The sequence below is a fragment of the Phocoena phocoena genome, chromosome 6, assembly GCF_963924675.1.
Source record: "Phocoena phocoena chromosome 6, mPhoPho1.1, whole genome shotgun sequence".
In the NCBI taxonomy this organism is placed as follows: domain Eukaryota; kingdom Metazoa; phylum Chordata; class Mammalia; order Artiodactyla; family Phocoenidae; genus Phocoena; species Phocoena phocoena.
Window position 1 is genome coordinate 108312890 of NC_089224.1, and position 21210 is coordinate 108334099.

The 21210-nt window shown below is 46.9% G+C and overlaps 1 protein-coding gene and 1 pseudogene across 4 annotated transcripts; one reads left to right on the forward strand and one right to left on the reverse strand.

The window, feature by feature from the left end:
* Positions 1-1021: 1021 nt before the first annotated feature.
* LOC136125143 (cold shock domain-containing protein E1 pseudogene) lies at positions 1022-2482 on the reverse strand (annotated as a pseudogene).
* Positions 2483-6488: 4006 nt separating this feature from the next.
* On the forward strand, positions 6489-19575 carry SET (SET nuclear proto-oncogene). 4 transcript variants are annotated; one of them, XM_065878885.1, is made up of 9 exons: positions 6489-6606; positions 7644-7646; positions 13525-13582; positions 14245-14387; positions 14727-14830; positions 14928-15041; positions 15876-16046; positions 16148-16294; positions 17754-17777. In XM_065878885.1, exons 1-9 carry the CDS (start codon positions 6489-6491, stop codon positions 17775-17777), a joined length of 882 nt encoding a protein of 293 aa, XP_065734957.1. The 4 variants fall into 4 exon arrangements, with proteins under 4 accessions (XP_065734957.1, XP_065734958.1, XP_065734959.1 ...); XM_065878886.1 differs by lacking the exon at positions 7644-7646; XM_065878887.1 differs by lacking the exons at positions 6489-6606; positions 7644-7646 and adding an exon at positions 11718-11987 and having other exon boundaries at positions 17754-19575.
* The last annotated feature ends 1635 nt before the right edge of the window (positions 19576-21210 follow it).

Genomic DNA, 21210 nt, shown 5'->3' on the forward strand with positions numbered 1-21210 from the left:
GGCCTCTCCCGTTGCGGAGCACAGGCTCCGGACGTGCAGGCTCAGCGGCCATGGCTCACAGGCCCAGCCGCTCCGCGGCATGTGGGATCTTCTCGGACCGGGGCACGAACCCGCGTCCCCTGCATCGGCAGGCGGACTCTCAACCACTGCGCCACCAGGGAAGCCCTCAGGCACAACTTTTTAATTATTTTTTGTTTGTTTTGTTTTGTTTTGAAATCAGTAAAAGAAACTGGAGTGATCTAAGCAGCAGCAAGTTTGTGCATTCATCCTTTTGTTTTTGTTTAAATACGTTTAAATTATCACACTGCTGGCACACCTCATTTGCATGAAATTCTGTACCAGATATACTAATTGTGGTAAAGTTACCCCCCCTTCGGGGGGAAAAAAAACTACCCTGGAAGATAATTTTCACTGAACTCTAACCAAACTTCATTAAGTGGACTGTGACAAGATTATAAATGATATGAAAAATAACATTTGGCCACAACTTAAAGAATTGGTTTGCCTATACAAATTTTTGTAATTTTTAATATATTCTACCATAATATGGTCCTCAGAATGAAAGCATAATGAACAGAAAAGAAAAGGAAAAAGAATGCAACTGAGTGCTAAGGCAGGACATCTTGCCAGAAGTAATGAAGGTAGAGTACATACTAAGTATCAAGTGCAGAATTTCATAGGGTCAACAAGGTAACAGTCTATCATTTTCACTTACACAGGCGAAGTGGATTTTGCAATTACCAGTTGCATAAAATGAACCAAATAAAGCTCTTACAATTGATACTATAAGGCACCACCTTAAGTTTTCCAGGCTGCAACCGTGCACAATTTTAAAATGGTTTTCTTAAATGTATTTATTTTTTTAAACATAACACGAGGAAGGTGTTAAAACTGGTGTAATAGCTCAATAGAATAAGTATTACAGATTTTGGGAGGGATGAAGAGGGAGATATTCAGAACCCTTCACCAGAATCCCCCCAACTTGATCATAGTGGATTAATGATGTGCTTTGTGGATGTGGTTAGTCAATGACACCAGCTTAACAGATCTTTCTTTCGGCACCAAATCCCACTGAGTTATCTAGTCCCCTTGGCTGACGAAGAACCACTAGGCAAGGAGCCCTGGCATCATCCAGGGTGATGTTCTTCAAGCGATTGACCAACCTATCAGGTCGTGGAGCTGCAACAGCCTTGGGGCCCTCGCAGACTCGCCAAACATTACAAGCACTGCACTTGCCAGTGCGCTGGTTAAAAATCACTGAGAATTCCACCTCATCTCCTGCCTGTAGCTCAATGCCATCCTGAACTTCTTTCACATGGAAAAAGAGCTTCTTGCTATCTCCTACTTCATAGTTAATGAAGCCAAACTGACCATTCACACATTCCACTGGGGCCCTACGCAGGGGTGTGATGTTGTAGGCCATAGTCTGTGCATTATGGCCCAGGACACACTATTGGAACTTGACGCTCTCCCCTTTCTGTAGGCAATCCCCTTTGTCGGCCATCCCAACTATGCCAAATGGATAGACCTCACCTTTCATATCCACTTCATCCATGATCTCAGTCATTCCTTGGTACTCAGTCTGTGTTGGATCAACATGCCTCAAGGGGCGAATAGTAGCTCCTACCTCTTGATGGTGGGATACCGGTGTAACTTTTTTTAGATGATTATTATTATTACTTTTGGCCGCGCCACGCAGCTTGCAGGATCTTAGTTCCCTGACCAGGGATCGAACCGGCCGCCCCCCTTCCCCCCCCCCACCACCACCCCATCCTCCCCTTCCCCTAGTCCCCGCCCCAGACAGTAAAAGTGCTGAGTCCTAACCATTGGACCACCAGGGAATTCCTTATTATTAACTTTTTAATAAGTACCAAGGAGCCAGAGAACAGTGTGAGGGCAATGAAAGAGGTACCAAATGACCCTCAGGCCCTGGCACCCATTTAAGACAAGAAACGCAGAATGTGGGATCTTAGTTCCCTGACCAGGGACTGATCCCGTGCCCCCTGCTTTGGAAGCACAGTCTTAACCACTGGACAGCCAAGGAAGTCCCGAAAGACACCAGTTTGAATCCTGAGTCTTCTATTCCTATCCTTTTGATTTTTGGACAAGATTCTATGGCCGTCAATTTTTCATTTGGTTTGATTCTCCCATCTGTAAAATAAGGACATAATACTGTCCTGGAAAGGTTGATGGGAAGGTTTAAAAGGATAATGCTATTGAAATCCTCTCATACAGCTACGGGTGTTTGGGATGTTTTGGAAAATTCTGGTTCCCAGAGAGAGCCTGGCCTCAGGGTTATGGAACGTCATGATCCTGTCAACTTTTGGGTGGAGTGGAGGGAGGTCATTTGCCTTGCCTCCACCTTGTCTGCAGCCAGTTCTGGAATGAAGCAGAGTTGCACAGTTGCCTGGTAACACCTCTGGGAATCCAGGAAGTTCAACTTTTGGAAGCTATGGAGGAAAGGAAAGGTGGGGTCTTGCATGTTTGAATTTAAGCTGACGTGTACCAAGTGGGTGCTGTTCTTATGTGATGTAAGTGATTCTAAGTACTAGAGCTCAGGTAATCTTTGTTTTGTTTTAATGTAATATATACACAGGTTCAAAATTCAAAATGTACAACAGGGTGAAGAGTGAAAGATCTCTCTGTATCCCTGTCCTTTCATTTCTCATCACCCAGTCCCCTCCCCAGGGATGGCTGAGTTATCACCTTCGCAGGAGTCCTTTAAGAGCTGTGTTACAAGTATACAAGCAAATAAGTGAACATGTATTTTTTTTCTACCCTCCCTTTTACACAAATGGTGACATACTACCTGCTTAGTAGGACCTTGCTTATTTCACTTCACCATGGCTCTTTTTCCCTATTTGATTTAATGGTTGCAGCTCATTCTGCTGTATAGGTTATACCCTTTGGTCACCCAAAGCCCAAAGAAGTTGTTAGGTTGTTTCCAAGCTTTCACTTTTATGATGTTGCAGCGAATTGCTTTGCATAGGTGCCACCTCATTTATCTGTAGGATAAAAAATAGAAGGGGAATTTCTGGGTCAAGGGTATGTACTTTTGCACTTTTGATAGATACTCTGATGGTTAAACTGCCCTCCAAAGGGCCTGTATCCATTTAAGGTGCCTTCTCCCAGGTAGGCTGTTTTTAACTTTTGGATCTCAGGTTGGTGGGTGATAAAAGGGAATCTCAAGGTAATTGGAATTTGTATGGGTCTCATGAAGTTCCTTTTGCTACTCCTCACTGACCCCCTTCTCCTTTGTTTCTAGGAACTGAGCTGGTGCAGCATCCGGTCAGTACACTCCCTTCTGGCTGCTACAAGCAAGGGATTTAGGGTTTGCCCCTCAGCTGCCAGAAGTGTCCTTTGCTGATACTCCCAGAAATCTGTAGCTAGGGCATCTGTCCTCTCTTCCTGCATACATCCTGTTCCTTTTCCACTGCTTTGCCCATCCAGCCACCTATTCTGTGCTTTGGAGTTTAGCTGACTCCCAGTTTCATCAAAAGAGAGTTTTTGTTTTTGTTTTCCATGCTGTTGTTTTGGACAGTTTCTTTGGTAAAAACAGGAGAAAGATGACTCTTTGTCCTTAATTGAAAATCCTGAAACAAAGAGGCAGGTATTATTATCATCCATTTTACAGGTGTAAAGACTGACACTTAGGCTGGTTAGAAAGTGCATCCTTGTGATAAAATGACCCCAGAACTGGGGCTCCAGTTTTAACTCAGTTTTTCTCCTCGTGACTTTAGGTAAATCACTTCTTTCAGGTCTCAGCTTGCCTAGCTGTGAAACCGAAATGTCTTAGAAGAAGCCCAAAGTCCCTCAAAAGCTGTCAGAGAATGGAGGGATGGAAGGGAGTAAGAGATGTTGGTGGTGCTCGGTCTTCCTCCAGAAAGAGCTCAGCTTTTTATCAGTATTGACATCACTGACTTATGCCTTAGGTTTATTTTAAGAGGGTAATTAATGGAAAGAAAACAAACAGGAAAAAAAAAAAGGAAAATCATTGCACTATCTCAGAGGTTGTAACCTCATGGCTCATAGGCTGAAAGTGGCCTGATGACATGCTTTACTTGGTCCACAAAGTATGTTTTAAAGTGTTTAATTAGGCTTCCCTGGTGGTGCAGTGGTTAAGGGTCCGCCTGCCGATGCAGGAGACGCGGGTTTGTGCCCCGGTCCAGGAGGATCCCATGTGCTGCGGAGCGGCTAGACCCGTGAGCCATGGCCGCTGAGCCTGTGTGTCTGGAGCCTGTGCTCCGCAACGGGAGAGGCCACTGCAGTGAGAGGCCCGCATACCTCAAAAAAAAAAAAAAAAAAAAAAGTTTAATTAGTTGCTAACTTTTTTTTTTTTTTGGCTGCGTTGGGTCTTCATTGCTGCGCATGGGCTTTCTCTAGTTGCAGTGAGCGGGGGCTGCTCTTTGTGGCAGTGCGCGGGCTTCTCATTGCGGTGGCTTCTCTTGTTGCAGAGCATGGGCTCTAGGCACATGGGCTTCAGTAGTTATGGCATGCGGGCTCTAGAGCGCAGGCTCAGTAGCTGTAGCACGTGGGCTTAGTTGCTCCGCGGCATGTGGGATCTTCCTGGCCCAGGGCTCAAACCCACGTCCCCTGCATTGACAGGCGGATTCTTAACCACTGCGCCACCAGGGAAGCCCTAGTTGCTAACTTTTAAAAATCCAGAGATTTCGTATAAAAATGTGTATCTCTGGGACTTCTCTGGTGGTCCAGTGTGTAGGACTCCGTGCTCCCAATGCAGGGGCTCCGGGTTCAATCCCTCGTCGGGGAAGTAGATCCCACATGCATGTCACAACTAAGAGTTTGCATGCCGCAGCTAAGAAGTCCGCCTGCCGCAACTAGCATGCTGCAACTAAGACCTGAAGCCGCCAAAAAAAAAGATTGAAAACAAAATGTATACCTCTGGCTGTTCTTTAGAAGAATCAAAGATATGGCAGCTTGGGGTTCACAAACCAAACACACTGGTATAGCAAACCCCAGATCCAGAAACTGGGCATCACTAGAAAGGACTTAGGCCCTTAATCCCACCTCAGATGATGTCCCTCCCCAGGGCAAACGTAACCACACTCCAGACTAATAACAGCATAGATCAGTTTTGTCTGTTTTTGTAATTTATATAAGTGCAATCACACAGCCTGTCCTATTTTGTGTCTTGTGTCTTTCACTCAACATTATGTTTGTAGGCTGCATTCACATGATGGCACATAGCTGTAGTTCGTTTGTTTTCATCGTTTTATCATGTTCCGTTGTATAAATATCTCACAACCTATTTATTCGGCTGTTGGTAGACATCTGTATTGTTTCCAGATTTTGGCTAGTATGAATCTCACTGCTATGGACATTCTTGTACACATTTATCACACATATTGGCGCACACAGGTATGCATTTCCGTTGAGCATGTTGGCGGGAGTAGAACTGCTGGGTAAGAGTTACTCAGCCCAGGCTCTGCTTTGATAGAGCCGGCACCCGTTTTCCAGAGTGGTTATACCAACCTACCTTCCTCCAGCTGTTGTGAATTCCAGTTGCTTGCCTTACTCATAGTTGTTACCTGACACGCATTGGGTTTTGGGACCCCCCCCCACCCAGACAACATGCCTTCTACAGGTTCTTCAAACTCTTAACCTTCTAATCGTACCTGAAATGAGAGAAGAATGAACGGCTGTCCCAAGTCCTCTCACGGGTACCTGCTTTTCCTTTTGCTTTCTAATACTCGACTGGGATTCTTTTATTTTTCATTTGGCTGTGCTGGGCCTTAGTTTCAGGATCTTCGTTGCAGGGCGCAGCGGAAGATCTTTAGTTGCTGCATGCGGGATCTTTTAGTTGCGGCATGTGGGATCTAGTTCCCTGACCAGGGATCGAACCCAGGCCCCCTGCATTGGGAGCGCGGAGCCTTAGCCACTGGACCACCAGGGAAGTCCTGGATTCCTTTATTTTAACATTCATTTATCCCTCCAAGCTGAGACGTGGAGGTTGGGAAGGAGTTAGCCAGACAAGGCGGTGGGAGTGGGGAGACTGAAGAATGTTCCAGGCTGAGGTGAGACAAGAGCACGTTTAAATCTTCTAGGAGGCCAGAGGAAAAAAAGAAGGGTACAGTTCTCAATGTGGGCAGTGCTGCCTACAGAGAATATTTGAGACAGGACTGGGGGATGGGCCACTGGTGCTTCAAGTCAAGACCAGGAGGGTCCCGGAAAGCACAGAACTGCTCCCCGCCCAAGGAAAACACCTCCCCCCCCCCCCCCCACCCCACTGCCGAGAAAGCCCTTAGAGAGAAAAGCAAAGAGCAAGTAAAAGAAGTTGATCTTGATTGGAGGGTGGGTAGGAGGTTGAGGCTGGGGGAGGGGGAATGGGTGTGTCCCACTGTCACGTAAATATCCCCTCCAGGCGGCTCGAGTATATTTAAACCTCTTGTCACCTGGGGCAGCCTTAGTTCTCAGAGCTCCTGGTACGAGCTTTTTCCCTTGGGTGGGTTCTTGGCTTTTCTCCCAGCATGGCCCCCAAACACCAGTCTTCACTTCCACCCCAAGCAAAGAAACCGAAGAAACCGAGACGGACTCCCGCCTCCAGACCAGAGGAAAAGTCTGCTTCTCTGAACTTGCCGAAGGAAGGTACGTCCGGACACTACGTTTTATTGGAGATTTAAAGGATTTGCAAGGATTGACTTCTAGGTGATTTCTTCTTTTTTTTTGCCCCACTTTTTGAGATGACTGCAAATTCCCCTGAAGGGTTTTAAGCATGGGGTGCATGGATTAGGTGTATGTGAAGGAAGAAGCAGAAGGGGTGAAAGTGGGAGGCCTGGAGCACGCGTGAGCTCGGTCCTGGCCCCAACCCCACACCTACGCTCCCAGCCCCCAAACTCGTTCCTTTTGTCTTGGTCAAGTGACACCAGTAGCCAGCCTGAGGCTGGGGGAAACACGGGTGACCCCTCTCCTCTCCTCCACGTGCCATCAGATCCCTGAGTCCTGGTGGTTCCTCAACACCTCATATCCGTCCACCTCTTTCCTGCTGTTGCTGCCCGCCCATAACTCTGGCCCGGATTACTGCCCCCTCCTCCGCCTCTTGCTTCCGGCTTCCTCCTCCCTTCCAGGCAGAGCAAAGCCAATCATGTGACTCCCTGGCTTAAAACCCTTCCTAGCCTTCCCATTGCCCTCGAGGTACTGACTAAGAGACTTCCGGGGCACTGCCCACCCGGTCCTTGCCGACCTCTCCTGGTTCAGGCTCCCTCCAGCACCTTTAACCTCTCTTCACCTCCTGGGGCTCCATTCTTTCACCTCGGGGCCTGGAAGCCTGTCTGTCCTCTGCCTGGATCGCTCTTCTCTCCCTACATGTGCATGCCTACTCGTTCTGCAGCTTCCTGCTGGAAAGTCACTCCTTGCAGGTATTCTCCTTTGAGCGACAGCTGCTGTGTGTTAGGAGCCCCCTTCTGCCCTTGCAGCACCCAGAGTCACCCCAGCCTGGCCTGTACATTCTAATTGTTGGTTTCATGTCTGCCCCACCCCCCCATTAACACTTAACTTGGAGGTGAGGGCTGTGTTTTGCACACACACAGCTTGGAGTTGAGCACAAAGTGCATTGTTCTAGTGATTAGGCCTCCCGGATAGATCGCGGGTGTGGTGGGGCCTTCGCGGCAGGGGGGCAGCTGGAGGGGGTGAGGGTGAGTTTGGATAGGTCCTGGAAGGCAGGACAGCATTGCCCCAGGAAGTGACAGCCAGCTGGCTCAGCATAGAGGGGAGGGGCTTGGAGTCCACGAATCTTCCTAATTTGCTCACTTGGCTGAGGTCCACATTTGCTTGTGGAAGGAGCAGTGGATGAGGAGCCCTCATTGCAGAGCTCCTGTGGATCTGTTGGGTGATGTGGAAAGTTTACGTTTAATGGGTCTCAGTCCATCCCCTTCCAAATGAGGTGCAAAGACCTCCTGCCCAGCCGATGTCCCGATGTGGTAAAGCTGGACAGGGCTCGAAACCTGGCTGCATCCAGCTGTGTGACCTCGTTGGGAAAGTGACATAACCTGTGCTTCTCTCCTCTTCTGTAAAATGGGCTCAATAGTATCTGTTAGGCTTGCTGTGAGGCTTAAGTGGAAGTGAAACACAAGACAGCAATTGGCTCATCACCACTGCTCTTGAGACGGATAGTAAACTCTTTCCCACTTGTGAGCAGCAAAATGTGGATGAGTCCTTCTGGTCGCCTTCTGTTTAGCTTCTTGGGAGAATTAACAGTACCAGAAGGGACGGCAGGGTGCAACCACAGTCCCTCCAAGGTGGTTCATCCTGGGACACTGCTGCATTTCAGGGAATGCCAGCATCTCTGTTCCAATCTTTAAGCTGTGGGATTCTCCTCCTTCAAAGGAAGCTGGGAAGGAGAAGGGAGAGGAATTCTGAGAGTGAGGTGAGAGGCCAAGGAGAGAATGCAGAGCTCCTAAGGTTGGAGGGGAGAGAGCCCACAGAGAATAATTCAGTGGGTGAATTATCTCTTAGTGTGTCCATGCCACTCCCTTGTTTACTGAAACTTGGCGTTTTCGCTTTCTCTTTCTCTTCCACTTCCTAGTGTGTGCTCCTTGAATTCATCTTGAAAAGTGCTGTGGGAAAGGTCTGGAAGAACAGGATGGTCCTAAGGGCTGGGGTGGGAGCCTTGAAGCCCATTGCCTAACCAGAAGGCATTAGAAGGCTCCCTGCAGCCCCTGCAGATACATGGGAAACACTGGTAGATCAGTCACTTAGGAGATGCTCTGGGTCACTGGTACCAACCGGTGAGCAGGCTTTGTTTTGTGTATGAAAGCAGCCTTCAGCACAGTGTTTTTCAGACCGTTTCATCCCATTTGTGGGTCATGAAATCATTTTAGTGGAGAGTTACCTGCATTTAAAGAAAATAGAAGATTAAGAGTCATCACACTCAGTGAGGGTAAGCATTGTTTTGTGTGTAGGTGTGTACTGGGCCCTAACGTCAAATGTACCTCTTACTGTAATTCATGTCAAAAAAGTGGAAAAACTCTGTCCTTAGGGCAGGAGCTTTGTTATCCATTAGCCTTGGTCCTGCCACCTGTATCAAAAAAAGTCGAGTTTATCTGTGAAATGAGAATATTAATACCTGTCTTGTATTTTGTGAGGACTGAAAGAGAAGGAAATGCGTGTATTTATCACAGCCTGTGGCCCATGCTACATGCTTCAGCAGTGCACTGGAGCCTGGTATTTTTGTTTGTTTTTTAAAATTTTATTTGTTTATTTTTGGCTGCACTGGATCTTTGTTGCTACACACAGGCTTTTCTCTAGTTGCAGCGAGCAGAAGCTACTCTTTTTTTTTTGTGGTACGCGGGCCTCTCACTATTGTGGCCTCTCGTTGCGGAGCACAGTTTCCAGACGCGCAGGCTCAGCGGCCATAGCTCACAGGCCCAGCCGATCCGCGGCATGTGGGATCTTCTCGGACCGGGGCACGAACCCGCGTCCCCTGCATCGGCAGACGGACTCTCAACCACTGCGCCACCAGGGGAAGCCCAGGGAGCTACTCTTTGTTGAAGTGCACGGGCTTCTCATTGCAGTGGCTTCTCTTGTTGCGGAGCACAGGTTCTAGGCACATGGGCTTCAGTAGTTGTGGCACGCAGGCTCAGTAGTTGTGGCTCACGGGCTCTAGAGCACAGGCTCAGTAGTTGTGGCGCATGGGCTTAGTTGCTCCGCAGCATGTGGGATCTTCCGGGACCAGGGCTGGAACCTGTGTCCCCTGCATTAGCAGGCAGATCCTTAACCACTGCGCCACCAGGGAAGTTGGAGCCTGGTATTTCTTTCTATCTCTGTTCAGTGACATCAAAGTGGTAGCAGGAGGGCTTCCCTGGTGGCGCAGAGGTTGAGAGTCCGCCTGCCGATGCAGGGGACACGGGTTCGTGCCCCGGTCCGAGAAGATCCCACATGCCGCGGAGTGGCTGGGCCCGTGAGCCATGGCCGCTGAGCTTGCGCGTCCGGAGCCTGTGCTCCGCAACGGGAGAGGCCACAACAGTGAGAGGCCCGCGCACCGAAAAAAAAAAAAAAAAAAAAAAAAGGTGGTAGCAGGAAATTTGCCATGGTAGGAGTATTTATACACCACTGAAATCAGCAAATGCTACAAATCAGGGTTTTTGGTGTGTTTTTTTCTCTTCTGGGAGCTGGTTGTCAAACATTTCCCAGCTTCTCATTGGTGCTAATAATTCTTCCCTTAAAAATCCTGTCCAATTGGGATGGGTATGGATTGAGCTGGACTCAATTGAGAATAATAAGGTTTGGAGGAGAAAGATTAACTTCTGGGTTTTGGGGAAAGCCCCAAGAAGACATTTGTATTCTCTTCCCATGGACTGTCTGCCACTTAACATTTATCGATCACCCACCAATGGATTATCTTGAACATGAAAGACACTGCTTGAGCTTTAAGAACTGATAGTAACATGTGAGTCCTGGAAGGCAAATAATCCAACCCCTGGTTTTGGTTATAAACACCCAAGGAGAGATTTCAGACTTTTTATGTCCATGTCTTGGGGCCCTGCAGGAGGGAGTAGAGCAGTTAGTGGTACATTTGCATTACCTGGAAAGCATAGTTTAAACAGAAATGCCTTGGCCTTCCTGTTTCAAGACTTGGCTTCTAAAGCAGGCCTTGTTCTCTGACGTAGCGAAACGAAATTAACACAGCCGACTCCATCTTGCAGTTGTGCGATGCAGGCGCAGTTGCTGGGAGTGGCGCTTAGCACTCTGTACGGATTCTTGCAAGCTCCTTGAATTAGGCACTGAATTGGGTCAAAAGCACCCGCGGATGAATGTGGCACCTCCTTGCCTTCAGAGGACTTCCACTTTAGCGTGGCCCTGCTTAAACATCACCACTTAACACAACGTTCCGTTTGTCAGCCTTTCTTGAATTTTGTAATTTCATAACAAATAGGCCCACAGAGGGAAAATGACTTGCCCAAGTGCACACAGCCTGCTGGGCAGAGCTTGGACTAAGAGGCAGGAAAAGCCCCTGCCTGTGAGTGGACTGGGCAGCTTCGGGCTTTGCAAACAAGCCTGACTCCGAAGGCAGCTTCCCTCTCTGGGAAATAGGATGGAGGTGGCGCCTTCCTTCCCCCACGAAGAGGGGCGCCCCAGTAGTGTCCCAGAGTGCAGAACCCGGGGTGGATATATATCTGGGCTCCAGTGCTCTGAAGCCAGGCTACTACGAGGCCTGCGCTTTCGGGGGGCTGCAGACACCCCTCTCCCCCGCGCCACCCGGCAGACAGGGGAAGCCGCTCCGCCACCACGTGACGCACCCGCCTGGGAGCCTGCGCGCAGCCTGGCGAGGCCCCGCCCCTCGGGGCGCCGCGCGCCCGTAGCGCGCAAAAGTCCCGGGTCGGGCTGGAGAAGGGGAAAGCGGGGGAGGGGAGCGCGGCGCGGGGGGCAGTCCCCGTACGTCGCGGCGTTCCTTCCTCCCGCCTCTTCGCCAGGCCCTGTGTCTCCTCGCCGCGGCTCCGCCCGCTGGTCCTGGCGCCCTAGCCTATGGTGAGGCGGCGCGAGCCTCTCTGGCCGGAGGCGGGGCGTGCGCGCGGGGCCTGGCGCGCCTGCGCCCTGCCGCCCGCCCCTCGCCGTGAGGAGGAGGTGGAGGAGGAGGCGGCTCGGGGAGATCGAGCAGCTAGCTGGAGCGCGGAGCGTGAGTGAGGGAGCAGAGCAGCCTGCCCGCCCGCCGCCGCCTCCCCTCCGTAAGCAGGAGCCCGGGCCGGGGCCCGGCACGCAACCCCAGCCCCTCCCTCGTCGTCAGGCAGCGAGGGCAGAGCGCGCGAGCCAGGGGGAGGGAAAGCGAGCGAGCGCCGGGAGGAGGCGGCCGGACCGAGCGAGCGCCCGCGCGTGTGGCGTGAGGGGAAGCCGCTGCCCGCCCCCTTCGCCTTCCCTTCTCTCCCCCTCCCCGCTCCCCCCCCGACCGCGGAGCAGCACCATGTCGGCGCCGGCGGCCAAAGTCAGTAAAAAGGAGCTCAACTCCAACCACGACGGGGCCGACGAGACCTCAGGTGAGGAGCAGGCGAGGCGGGGGCCGGCCCGCGCCGCCATCTTCGCCACCCGCCCGGCCGCAGGCCGCCGGCGGGGCTCGAGGCGCGCGGGGGGCGCCGGGTGGACGGGTCGGCGCGCGCCTCGGCGCCCTTTTTTGTGCGCGCGGGGCCGGGGCCGGGTGGCGCCGCGGCGGCGGACGGCGCTGCGAGGCGGGGGCGCTGCGGCCTGCTCGGCGCGGGCGGAGGAGACCCCCCCCTTCCTCTCCCCCCTCCCTCGCTCTCCTCCCCCTCCCTCCCTCCCGAGAAGCCTCTCTTTATTGTGCTCCGCCATGATGCCTCGCTCCCATCAGCCGCCGTCGCCGCCACATGGTGCGGCCGGACGCGGCCCCGCGCCCGGGCCTCCGCGCGGCTCCCCCTTCGCGCCCGGCCCGCGGGCGGCGCCCCCACACTCCCACCCGGATGCCGGCCCCGGCGCGGTCCTCTGCCTCGAGCTGGGGCGGGGTTGGGGGCGCGGGGAAGCACGCGGCCGCGCCGCGGCCCGGGCTGCTCGGAGGATGCTCTGGCTGGCCCCGGGCAGCCCCCACGTGGGGTGGCCACCTCGTCGCGGCAGCGCGCTGAGAAACCTGGCGCGGCGACCGAGGCGTCGGAGGGTCTTTACAATGGCTCGGAGCAAACCTACTGGCCTTTTCCGTAAAGGCTTTCTCGGCAGGGGGGCTGCACCACCCGGGTTGGTTGCCGGAAATGAACCGCGCGATCTGGCCCCTTCACGCCCCCTTAGCTTTGTAGGTTTTGTGGTCTTTACCGGACAAAAGGGTACCTTTCCCGTAGCACACCCCCTTTTCCTCCTCTCCGTTCTTTGGCCCATAGTTTCTGACTGCATGCTTGCTCCCTGTAAGTGTGCTCCAAAGTCGTGCGGGGCCGCCTCTGAGATCAGCCCGCCTGAAATTGGGTTGGAGGGGCGAGAAAGGTCGGATTCGAATCCGGGGGTTCATATTCTTAGAAGGTAAAGTCGAGTGTTTACGGTGGTGAGGTAGTTCCCAGGGCCTTCCCTGTCTTTGTAGGCGTGTCTGATGTCTTAATAGTAATCAATACTGAGCAATATTTTCAACTTCGTGTAAAAGAGGGTTTCACCGTGGAGATAGGTGGTGTCCTAATTTTTGTTAGTGTCATGGGTTAGTTTCCGTATTCTAGTTAATAGCTGGTGCTACTCTGTTGCAGGCTTATAATGTAATTTTTTAAAGAGAACTTAAGGATTTCTGAATAGTGTTTATTATCTCATTATAGAAACTTTAATTGGTCTTGTAATAGAACTCGTAAAAGCGTTACAGTCAAACATTTTGACTAGTCTAACAGCATGATTTGTGAATAGTCTTAATTGAAAAGTAATTTGTCAACTATACACATGAACACGTGGAAAGCATGCCTTGTAGTAGTAGGCAAGTTTTTTTTTTTAAACAGCTTTATTGATATAACATCACAGACTGTTAACGTCAGGAAGGAAAAGCAGTTAAATTTATTTTCAAATTAGTATTGAGTCTCACGCACCTTTTTCTTGCAGAAAAAGAACAGCAAGAAGCAATTGAACATATTGATGAAGTACAAAATGAAATAGACAGGTAAAGTTTTTCTCAATTTGCTTTGAAGTTTTCTGACATGCATCTTATGGTTTGGTAAATATTGAAACTGTGGCCAAATACATCTGTATCTACTGGCCAAGTGGAGATGATTATAACTTAGTTGGAAATCTCAGTATGAGGATTCAGTGTTATTTTCCTGTGAAACATTTTACAGTCACCAAAAAGTTTCTGATTAAAATACATTGACCTTGTAAAGACAGGGTTTGCTTTCGTAGCCTACAAGTTGTCTGAGCTGCCTTGTGTGCACTTGTGATAGTTTAGTAGTATGGCATCATTGTTGCTCTGACCTGCCTTATAACTTTGTTACTCCGTTGGCAGCTTTTTTTTTTTCTTCTTGATCTGCCTGAGGGAAACAATCGAAGTTGGCCTGGTAACAGAGTAGATAGATATACAAAGTTACCAGAATGCTGTTTGGGCACCGTCAGGACTGTCAATTGTCCAGTGCCTATTGGTAAAGCTGATCAAATGGCCATCTCAATTTTGACTTGGGTCTCTGGCTACAAAAATCTAGGTGATTTGGTTTTTATAAATGCGTACTTTGCATTGTTCTAAAGCTAATAAGAGTAAATATTCTGTAATCTCAGCAATTTTTGTATTTGCTAAGTACCGTCCTCGTCAACATGTCTTTTCATTTGCTTCAGACTTAACGAACAAGCCAGTGAGGAGATTTTGAAAGTAGAACAGAAATATAACAAACTCCGCCAACCGTTTTTTCAGAAGAGGTCGGAATTGATCGCCAAAATCCCAAATTTTTGGGTAACAACATTTGTTAACCATCCACAAGGTATGTTGCGGCAAAGCATTATTAGAGGGTGTGGGGTGTCCACTTGTTAGAGAGTGGAGGGACCTTGGTTGAGGACCTGGTCCACCATGTTGATTACATGCAGAGGTTGAAACGGGGAGAGGCTTGCAATTCATGCTTTCTATTTAGAAGAGATCCTATTCTAATTTGGGATTCTGTTTAATTACTTGATTAAAAGAAAGTGACAGCTCTGACACTGAGCCATTTGGTTTTCAGTTTACAATGGATTTATGAAACCAAATTCGGGAAATTTTAAAAGGGATTGCTTGAGTTGTTTGTTAATGTTTGTTTAATAATCATTTGGCCTATTTACTGATCTAGTGTCTGCACTGCTTGGGGAGGAGGATGAAGAGGCGCTGCATTATTTGACAAGAGTTGAAGTGACAGAATTTGAAGATATTAAATCAGGTTACAGAATAGATTTTGTAAGTATCAGTAACTTGTTTGTCACTATGGAAATCAACTTGAGTATTGGTTAGAAGGGCTCTTTTGTATTGATTTCTAATTCTCTGTTTATTGTAGTATTTTGATGAAAACCCTTACTTTGAAAATAAAGTTCTCTCCAAAGAATTTCATCTGAATGAGAGTGGTGATCCATCTTCAAAGTCCACTGAAATCAAATGGAAATCCGGAAAGGTATTTGAGGGATTGTTGGGCATTGATATTTTCTCTAGTTTGATCTAGTTGAACCATTTAATTAAATATTTGGTGTTTTTGTGATGTGTTAAATGCAGATCCTTAAAATATAAAAATGTCTATTTCGTTAAAGCCAAATACAGTAGCTTGTGGTCTTATAAATTATAGAGCAAGTTTTTGTTGAGGTGGACTAAATCATTTTGGTTTCTACATTGGTAACGTGTGGTTTCCCAAAACCTATTTCTGTCTGCGTTGGGTCTTCGTTGCTGCGCGCGGGCTTTCTCTAGTTGCGGCAAGTGGGGGCTACTCTTCGTTGTGGTGCGCGGGCTTCTCATTGCGGTGGCTTCTCTTGTTGCAGAGCGCGGGTTCAGTAGTTGTGGCGCGTGGGCTTAGTTGCTTCCGCAGCCTGTTGGATCTTCCCGGCGCCGGGCTCAAACCCGTGTCCCCTGCATTGGCAGGCGGATTCTTAACCACTGTGCCACCAGGGAAGCCCTCTCTGTGTTTAAGTAGTAAATATATTTTAAATTATACTGTGTTAAGATACTGGTTGTTGAAGTGGAACTAATTTTGTTTAAAAAAAAAGCCAAGTCTAGATGGTAACTTTCAAGAAAAGCTTGATATACAAATTTGACAGCGTTCTTTGTAGACCTAAAATTCTTGGGCTTCTCTTTCTCTTTATTAGCTGTACTTTTTGTAACTTTTTTTAGATAAGAATAATAGTGTAGATAATGTAACATCCAGTTTTTGCTCTGCTTTTGGGTTAAAACCTTCTTTAAATTATAGGTATTTAAGGTGTAGTGAGCCTGTGTCAAAAGTTCTTCCATCTTCATTTAGGATTTGACAAAACGTTCAAGTCAAACTCAGAATAAAGCCAGCAGGAAGAGACAGCATGAGGAACCAGAAAGCTTCTTCACCTGGTTTACTGATCATTCTGATGCAGGTGCAGATGAGTTAGGAGAGGTCATCAAAGATGATATTTGGCCAAATCCATTACAGTACTACTTGGTGAGTTGAGAGTGTTCTTTTCAAGGTTGCACTTGTTTCATTTGTTTGGAAATGAGTTCTTGAGGTGACTCTTGGTTTTTTGTGTGTGTTTTTTTCCCTAGGTTCCAGACATGGATGATGAGGAAGGGGAAGGAGAAGAAGATGATGATGATGATGAAGAGGAAGAAGGATTGGAAGATATTGATGAAGAAGGGGATGAGGATGAAGGTGAAGAAGATGAAGATGATGATGAGGGGGAGGAAGGAGAGGTAAAAAGATTTGGTTAAATCCAAAAAGAAAATCTTCAAAGAATTCACCATGTTACTTTGGAAATTATTTATATTGTATAGTGGAACTGACTCAACAAATTGTGGGAAGACTTGTAGAAAAGATAGGCTGTTTTGTCCAAGGTTGAAAATTTTGATAAGCTCATTGTATCAGTGATTCAATTAGTTCTGCTTTTGTGGCTAGCACTTATAACCGTTCAATTATGTCATTCCCTAGCCAGTACTTAAGGAAAGGGCTGTGGACTGTGCAGCTGCTCAGATTCTGAGAAATCTCCCAAATAACAAAAATACGCATGTTTTGGACAAACTGTAAAATTCTTACAATCATATTGGGATAGAGTGAGTTTTGGTTTGTATTACTTGGTCTGAAAGATGTCTGATTTGGTTACTTCTGAAAAGTTAATTTGTCTGAAACATCACTGAGTCTTTTAGTCAAGAATCAGATGGGGATGCAGATTGGGGAGCTCCCTGGTGGTCCAGTGGTTAGGACTCGGGTGCTTTCCCTGCTGAGTCCCAGCTCCTGTCCCTGGTCGGGGAAGTAAAATCTGTAAGCTGCGTTGCCCTGGGGAAAAAAAAAAAGAATTGATGAAGACTGATGTATAGTTTGTTTGTTTTTGTGTTTTTTTTTTTTTTTTTTTTTGGCAGTGTGTGGGCCTCTCACTGTTGTGGCCTCTCCTGTTGCAGGGCACAGGCTCCAGATGCACAGGCTCAGCGGCCATGGCTCATGGGCCCAGCCGCTCTGTGGCATGTGGGATCTTCCCAGACTGGGGCTCCCCTGCATCGGCAGGCGGACTCTCAACCACTGCGCCACCAGGGAAGCCCTGATGTATAGTTTGACCTTCGTATCTGTGGGTTCCCATTCTTCAGATTCAACCAACAGATTTTTTAATTCCAGAAAGTTCCAAAAAGCAGAATTTGAATTTGTCAAGTGCTGGCGACTATTTACATTGTATTTACAACTATTTACATTGTATTGGTTATTATAAGTAATCTGAGACAATTTTAAAAGTATATGGCAGGATGTGGGTAGGTTGCATGCAAGTACTGTGCCATTTTATTTAAGGGACTTGAGCATCCTGAGGATTTTTTTTAATTTTTAAAAATTTTTATGTCTTTATTTATTGGCCATGCTGAGCGGCATGCGGGATCTTAGTTCCCCTGCTGGGGATCAAACCTGTACTCCCTACAGTGGGCATGGAGTCTTAACCACTGGACTGCCAGGGAAGTCGTCGTCGTTGTCATCCCCCCCCGAGGATTTTTGTATGTGGAGAGGGTTCTGAACCATCCTTCGCACATACAAAGGGACCACGGTAGAGGTTCCTAAAATTAATTTCCCTTGGCATGTCATGTTCTGTGGAGTCCATCATGGTCCATATGAATATTGGGGACTGGCCTTAGAATTAACCCTAAAGATTAACTGCCTGCTTTTTTTTTCTTACAGGAAGATGAAGGAGAAGATGACTAATGGAACACTGATGGATTCCAACCTTCCTTTTTTAATTTTCTCCAGTCCCTGGGAGCAAGTTGCAGTCTTTTTTTTTTTTTTTTTTTTTTTTCTCCTTCTCCTCTTGTGCTCAGTTGCCCTGTTTTTGAGGTCTCTTTTCTCCTTTATACCATGGCTCACAACTTATTTTGGGGGGAAATACCTTGAGCAGAATTCAGTGGGAAAAGAATCTCTACCCCTTTCTGTTCCAAATTCATTTTTATCCCTTCCTGTCTCAACAAAAACTTTATGGAATCAACACCATCATGCTCTGTGGGAAAAAAGAAAAACCTTCTGCTCCCTTAGCTCTGCTGGAAGCTGGAGGGTGCTAGGCCCCTGTGTAGTAGTGCATAGAATTCTAGCTTTTTTCCTCCTTTCTCTGTATATTGGGCTCAGAGATTACACTGTGTCTCTATGTGAATATGGACAGTTAGCATTTACCAACATGTATCTGTCTACTTTCTCTTGTTTAAAAAAAGAAAAAAAAAACTTAAAAAAATGGGGTTATAGAAGGTCAGCAAAGGGTGGGTTTGAGATGTTTGGGTGGGTTAAGTGGGCATTTTGACAACATGGCTTCTCCTTTGGCATGTTTAATTGTGATGTTTAACGGACATCCTTGCAGTTTAAGATGACACTTTTAAAATAAAATTCTCTCCTAATGATGACTTGAGCCCTGCCACTCGATGGGAGAATCAGCAGAACCTGTAGGATCTTATTTGCAATTGACATTCTCTATTGTAATTTTGTTCCTGTTTATTTTTAAATTTTTCTTTTTGTTTCACTGGAAAGGAAAGATGATGCTCAGTTTTAAACGTTAAAAGTGTACAAGTTGCTTTGTTACAATAAAACTAAATGTGTACACAAAGGATTTGATGCTTTTCTCTCAGAACAGATATACTTAATATGACTTTCCAAGTTTGACTTGTATGTTACTGTCAAACTTTGTCACCTTAACTTCGTATTTTTTGATATGCACTTTGCAGGATGACCTCAGGGCTATGTTGATTGAGTAAAGGGATTTGAATCAATGTATTAATGTCTCCATAGCTGGGAACCCATATGGGTACAATTTGACATCAGTTTCTGAAATTTTTCACATCATTTGGGATATCAGATTGCTGAAAACTCAGTTCTGAATATGTTGTACCCTTGATTTGTATCTCAAATTGGCATTTCAAAATATGGGCTTTTATTTACCTGGATATAATAGTGCCTGCCACCACCATCAGACAGACCTGGTGCTCTACTGCTGAGTTAATACACAGGACGATTGTTGGCATGTCTTCGCCGGCACTGTAAAACGTGGCCGAGAAGACAGGCTTTCAGAGTAAGAAGTCCGTATTGGTGGTAAGAAACTCAGGTTAGGAGTACTTTTGTCTCAAAGTACCAGCTCTTTTAGCATATAGCTCTCAAGTGAGACCTGTCTGTGTGAATCTGGGGGAGATGATGGACTCTGCTGTCTGCTAAATGCCATTGTGCATGAATCACATTTTGAGAAGCTACCTAAATGCGTAAGCTTTTTAATGCTGTAAAGTATAGTAGCTAAAGTTAAATGCCACTTAGCTTTTTCAGAGATGAATTAATGGACCGCCAGGTCAAATTCAAAGCTTTTTGATGTATAAAAACTTTATAAATGGAACTATTCCATCAGTAGGCAAAGTGTAACGAAAACCTGTCTAGATGGATAGTATGTAATTTCTGCACAGGTCTCTGTAGCAAATACATCACTGTATACTGGTCAGGAATCTTGCTCCAATAAAGGAACATAAAGATTGTTTTGGCTGGGGTCATTCTCCTTGTTTTACAGAGAAATGTTAGTACTTGCTTTTGAATTTAGACGATAAGCTAGTTTTTGCTTTGTTTTTTGGTCTTGTTATTTCCGTTCGTAGTGACTGGGAAATGGGGAGAGCTGTGCTTCAGATCATAGGTACGTCTATGTGGAAAGGTATGTTTGGAAGTCATGGACAAATTACCGTTATTTGGAATGTAGTAGATTCGTGAGGGGATTCTGTATTTTGATTTTGAAGTCGGCATTTAAGGGACTTTTCACTATGGAAAAAAAACAAGTCACTTGAAGTAATACTCAAGAAGTAAGCCTGTGATTTTTGTTTCACAGAGTGACAGCTTACCAAAACTGGTTTTTAATGTGCTGGTGAGGTCATGGCACTGTTAGGTTATTTAATCAAACTACAATGTTTATTTTGGGGAATGTGGTCAAAAGATAGGAGCCCCTAAAGGTAATTTCTTCCCAGTTATTGAGACAACCCTTTAGCTTCCGCTGTGGCCGTAAATCTGAAGGAGTGCTAGGCTGTGAGAAGGCAGAAGGGGCAAACTTAGTGTACTGGAAGATGGCTACAAAGTAGTGTGCTTTGTTTGCAACTCCAAGAGTTCTTGGGCTGGCCCTTAGGCAAGTATGTTTTGGGAAGTGCCAGGTGAATGGCTCAAAGCGCCTTTGGTACAAGGACATCTAAAAAGAAAAGAGCAAATAGTGGCTGTGTAGCTCATTTCTCTTGAGACATCCTCTTCCAAAGCTGTGCCATACTCTGCTTACGAGGGGAACTTAACTGCATGAATTGGGGCAGAGAGGACAGTAGCTTGTAATGTGTCTTTACATTTAATTTAAAAACTTGTACGGAATGCTCTGCAATCGAGGTTGTGTCTCCAGTGATGTACTGATATTTTTAAGACTTTAGTCTGTGCTCTCTGACCTCCATGACAGGCCCTTACTATTTCAACCAATGCTGGCTCTAAAGTGTAGAGTTTAAATGTCAGTGGAGTACCTCAATGTCTTGTTGGGCTGACAGATTGGCTTGGCATCTGGCCTGCTTCACCTGTGTTAGCTGTTTGGGTGCTGAAAAGTAGGAGTCTTTTACTTGATGGATTCTTGGGAGTTTGGGGGCTTCAGAGGACTGTATAATTGTGTTTGTGTATTAATTTGGTAATTGTTATCATTACTGCTTTATAACACAACTGGTTTCATGGTTTCACTTGGTCCCATGAACACAAATTTGGTTTTTTTGCCTTTTTTGTTATATTTTGCTATAAACCCTTTCTGGCTATTGTCAGAATGGGATTCTATTGCAAAAAATGAAGACTTTCAGGATTTCATTTAATGAAGACTTACAAGTTTTATTTTTAATGGGTCTGAGGGGACAGGGACTGCAGTTTTGTGATGAGAACAAGAACAGGGAGGACTTTTAACGTGGAGGGTGTGTTACAACTTGATTAGTTAGTAACATTGCACACTCAGATACTACCCAAGGGAGGCAAATCTAAATGTAGATGGATTGATGGCTGCAGTACCAGGAAGGAAAAAAAAAGTATAGAAAGGGGTAAATGTTTCTTTATGTAGCCTGTTGGGACAGTTCCTTTCAGGTTGATATTACACAACTTTAATAGCTCGTTAGCCAGAGTT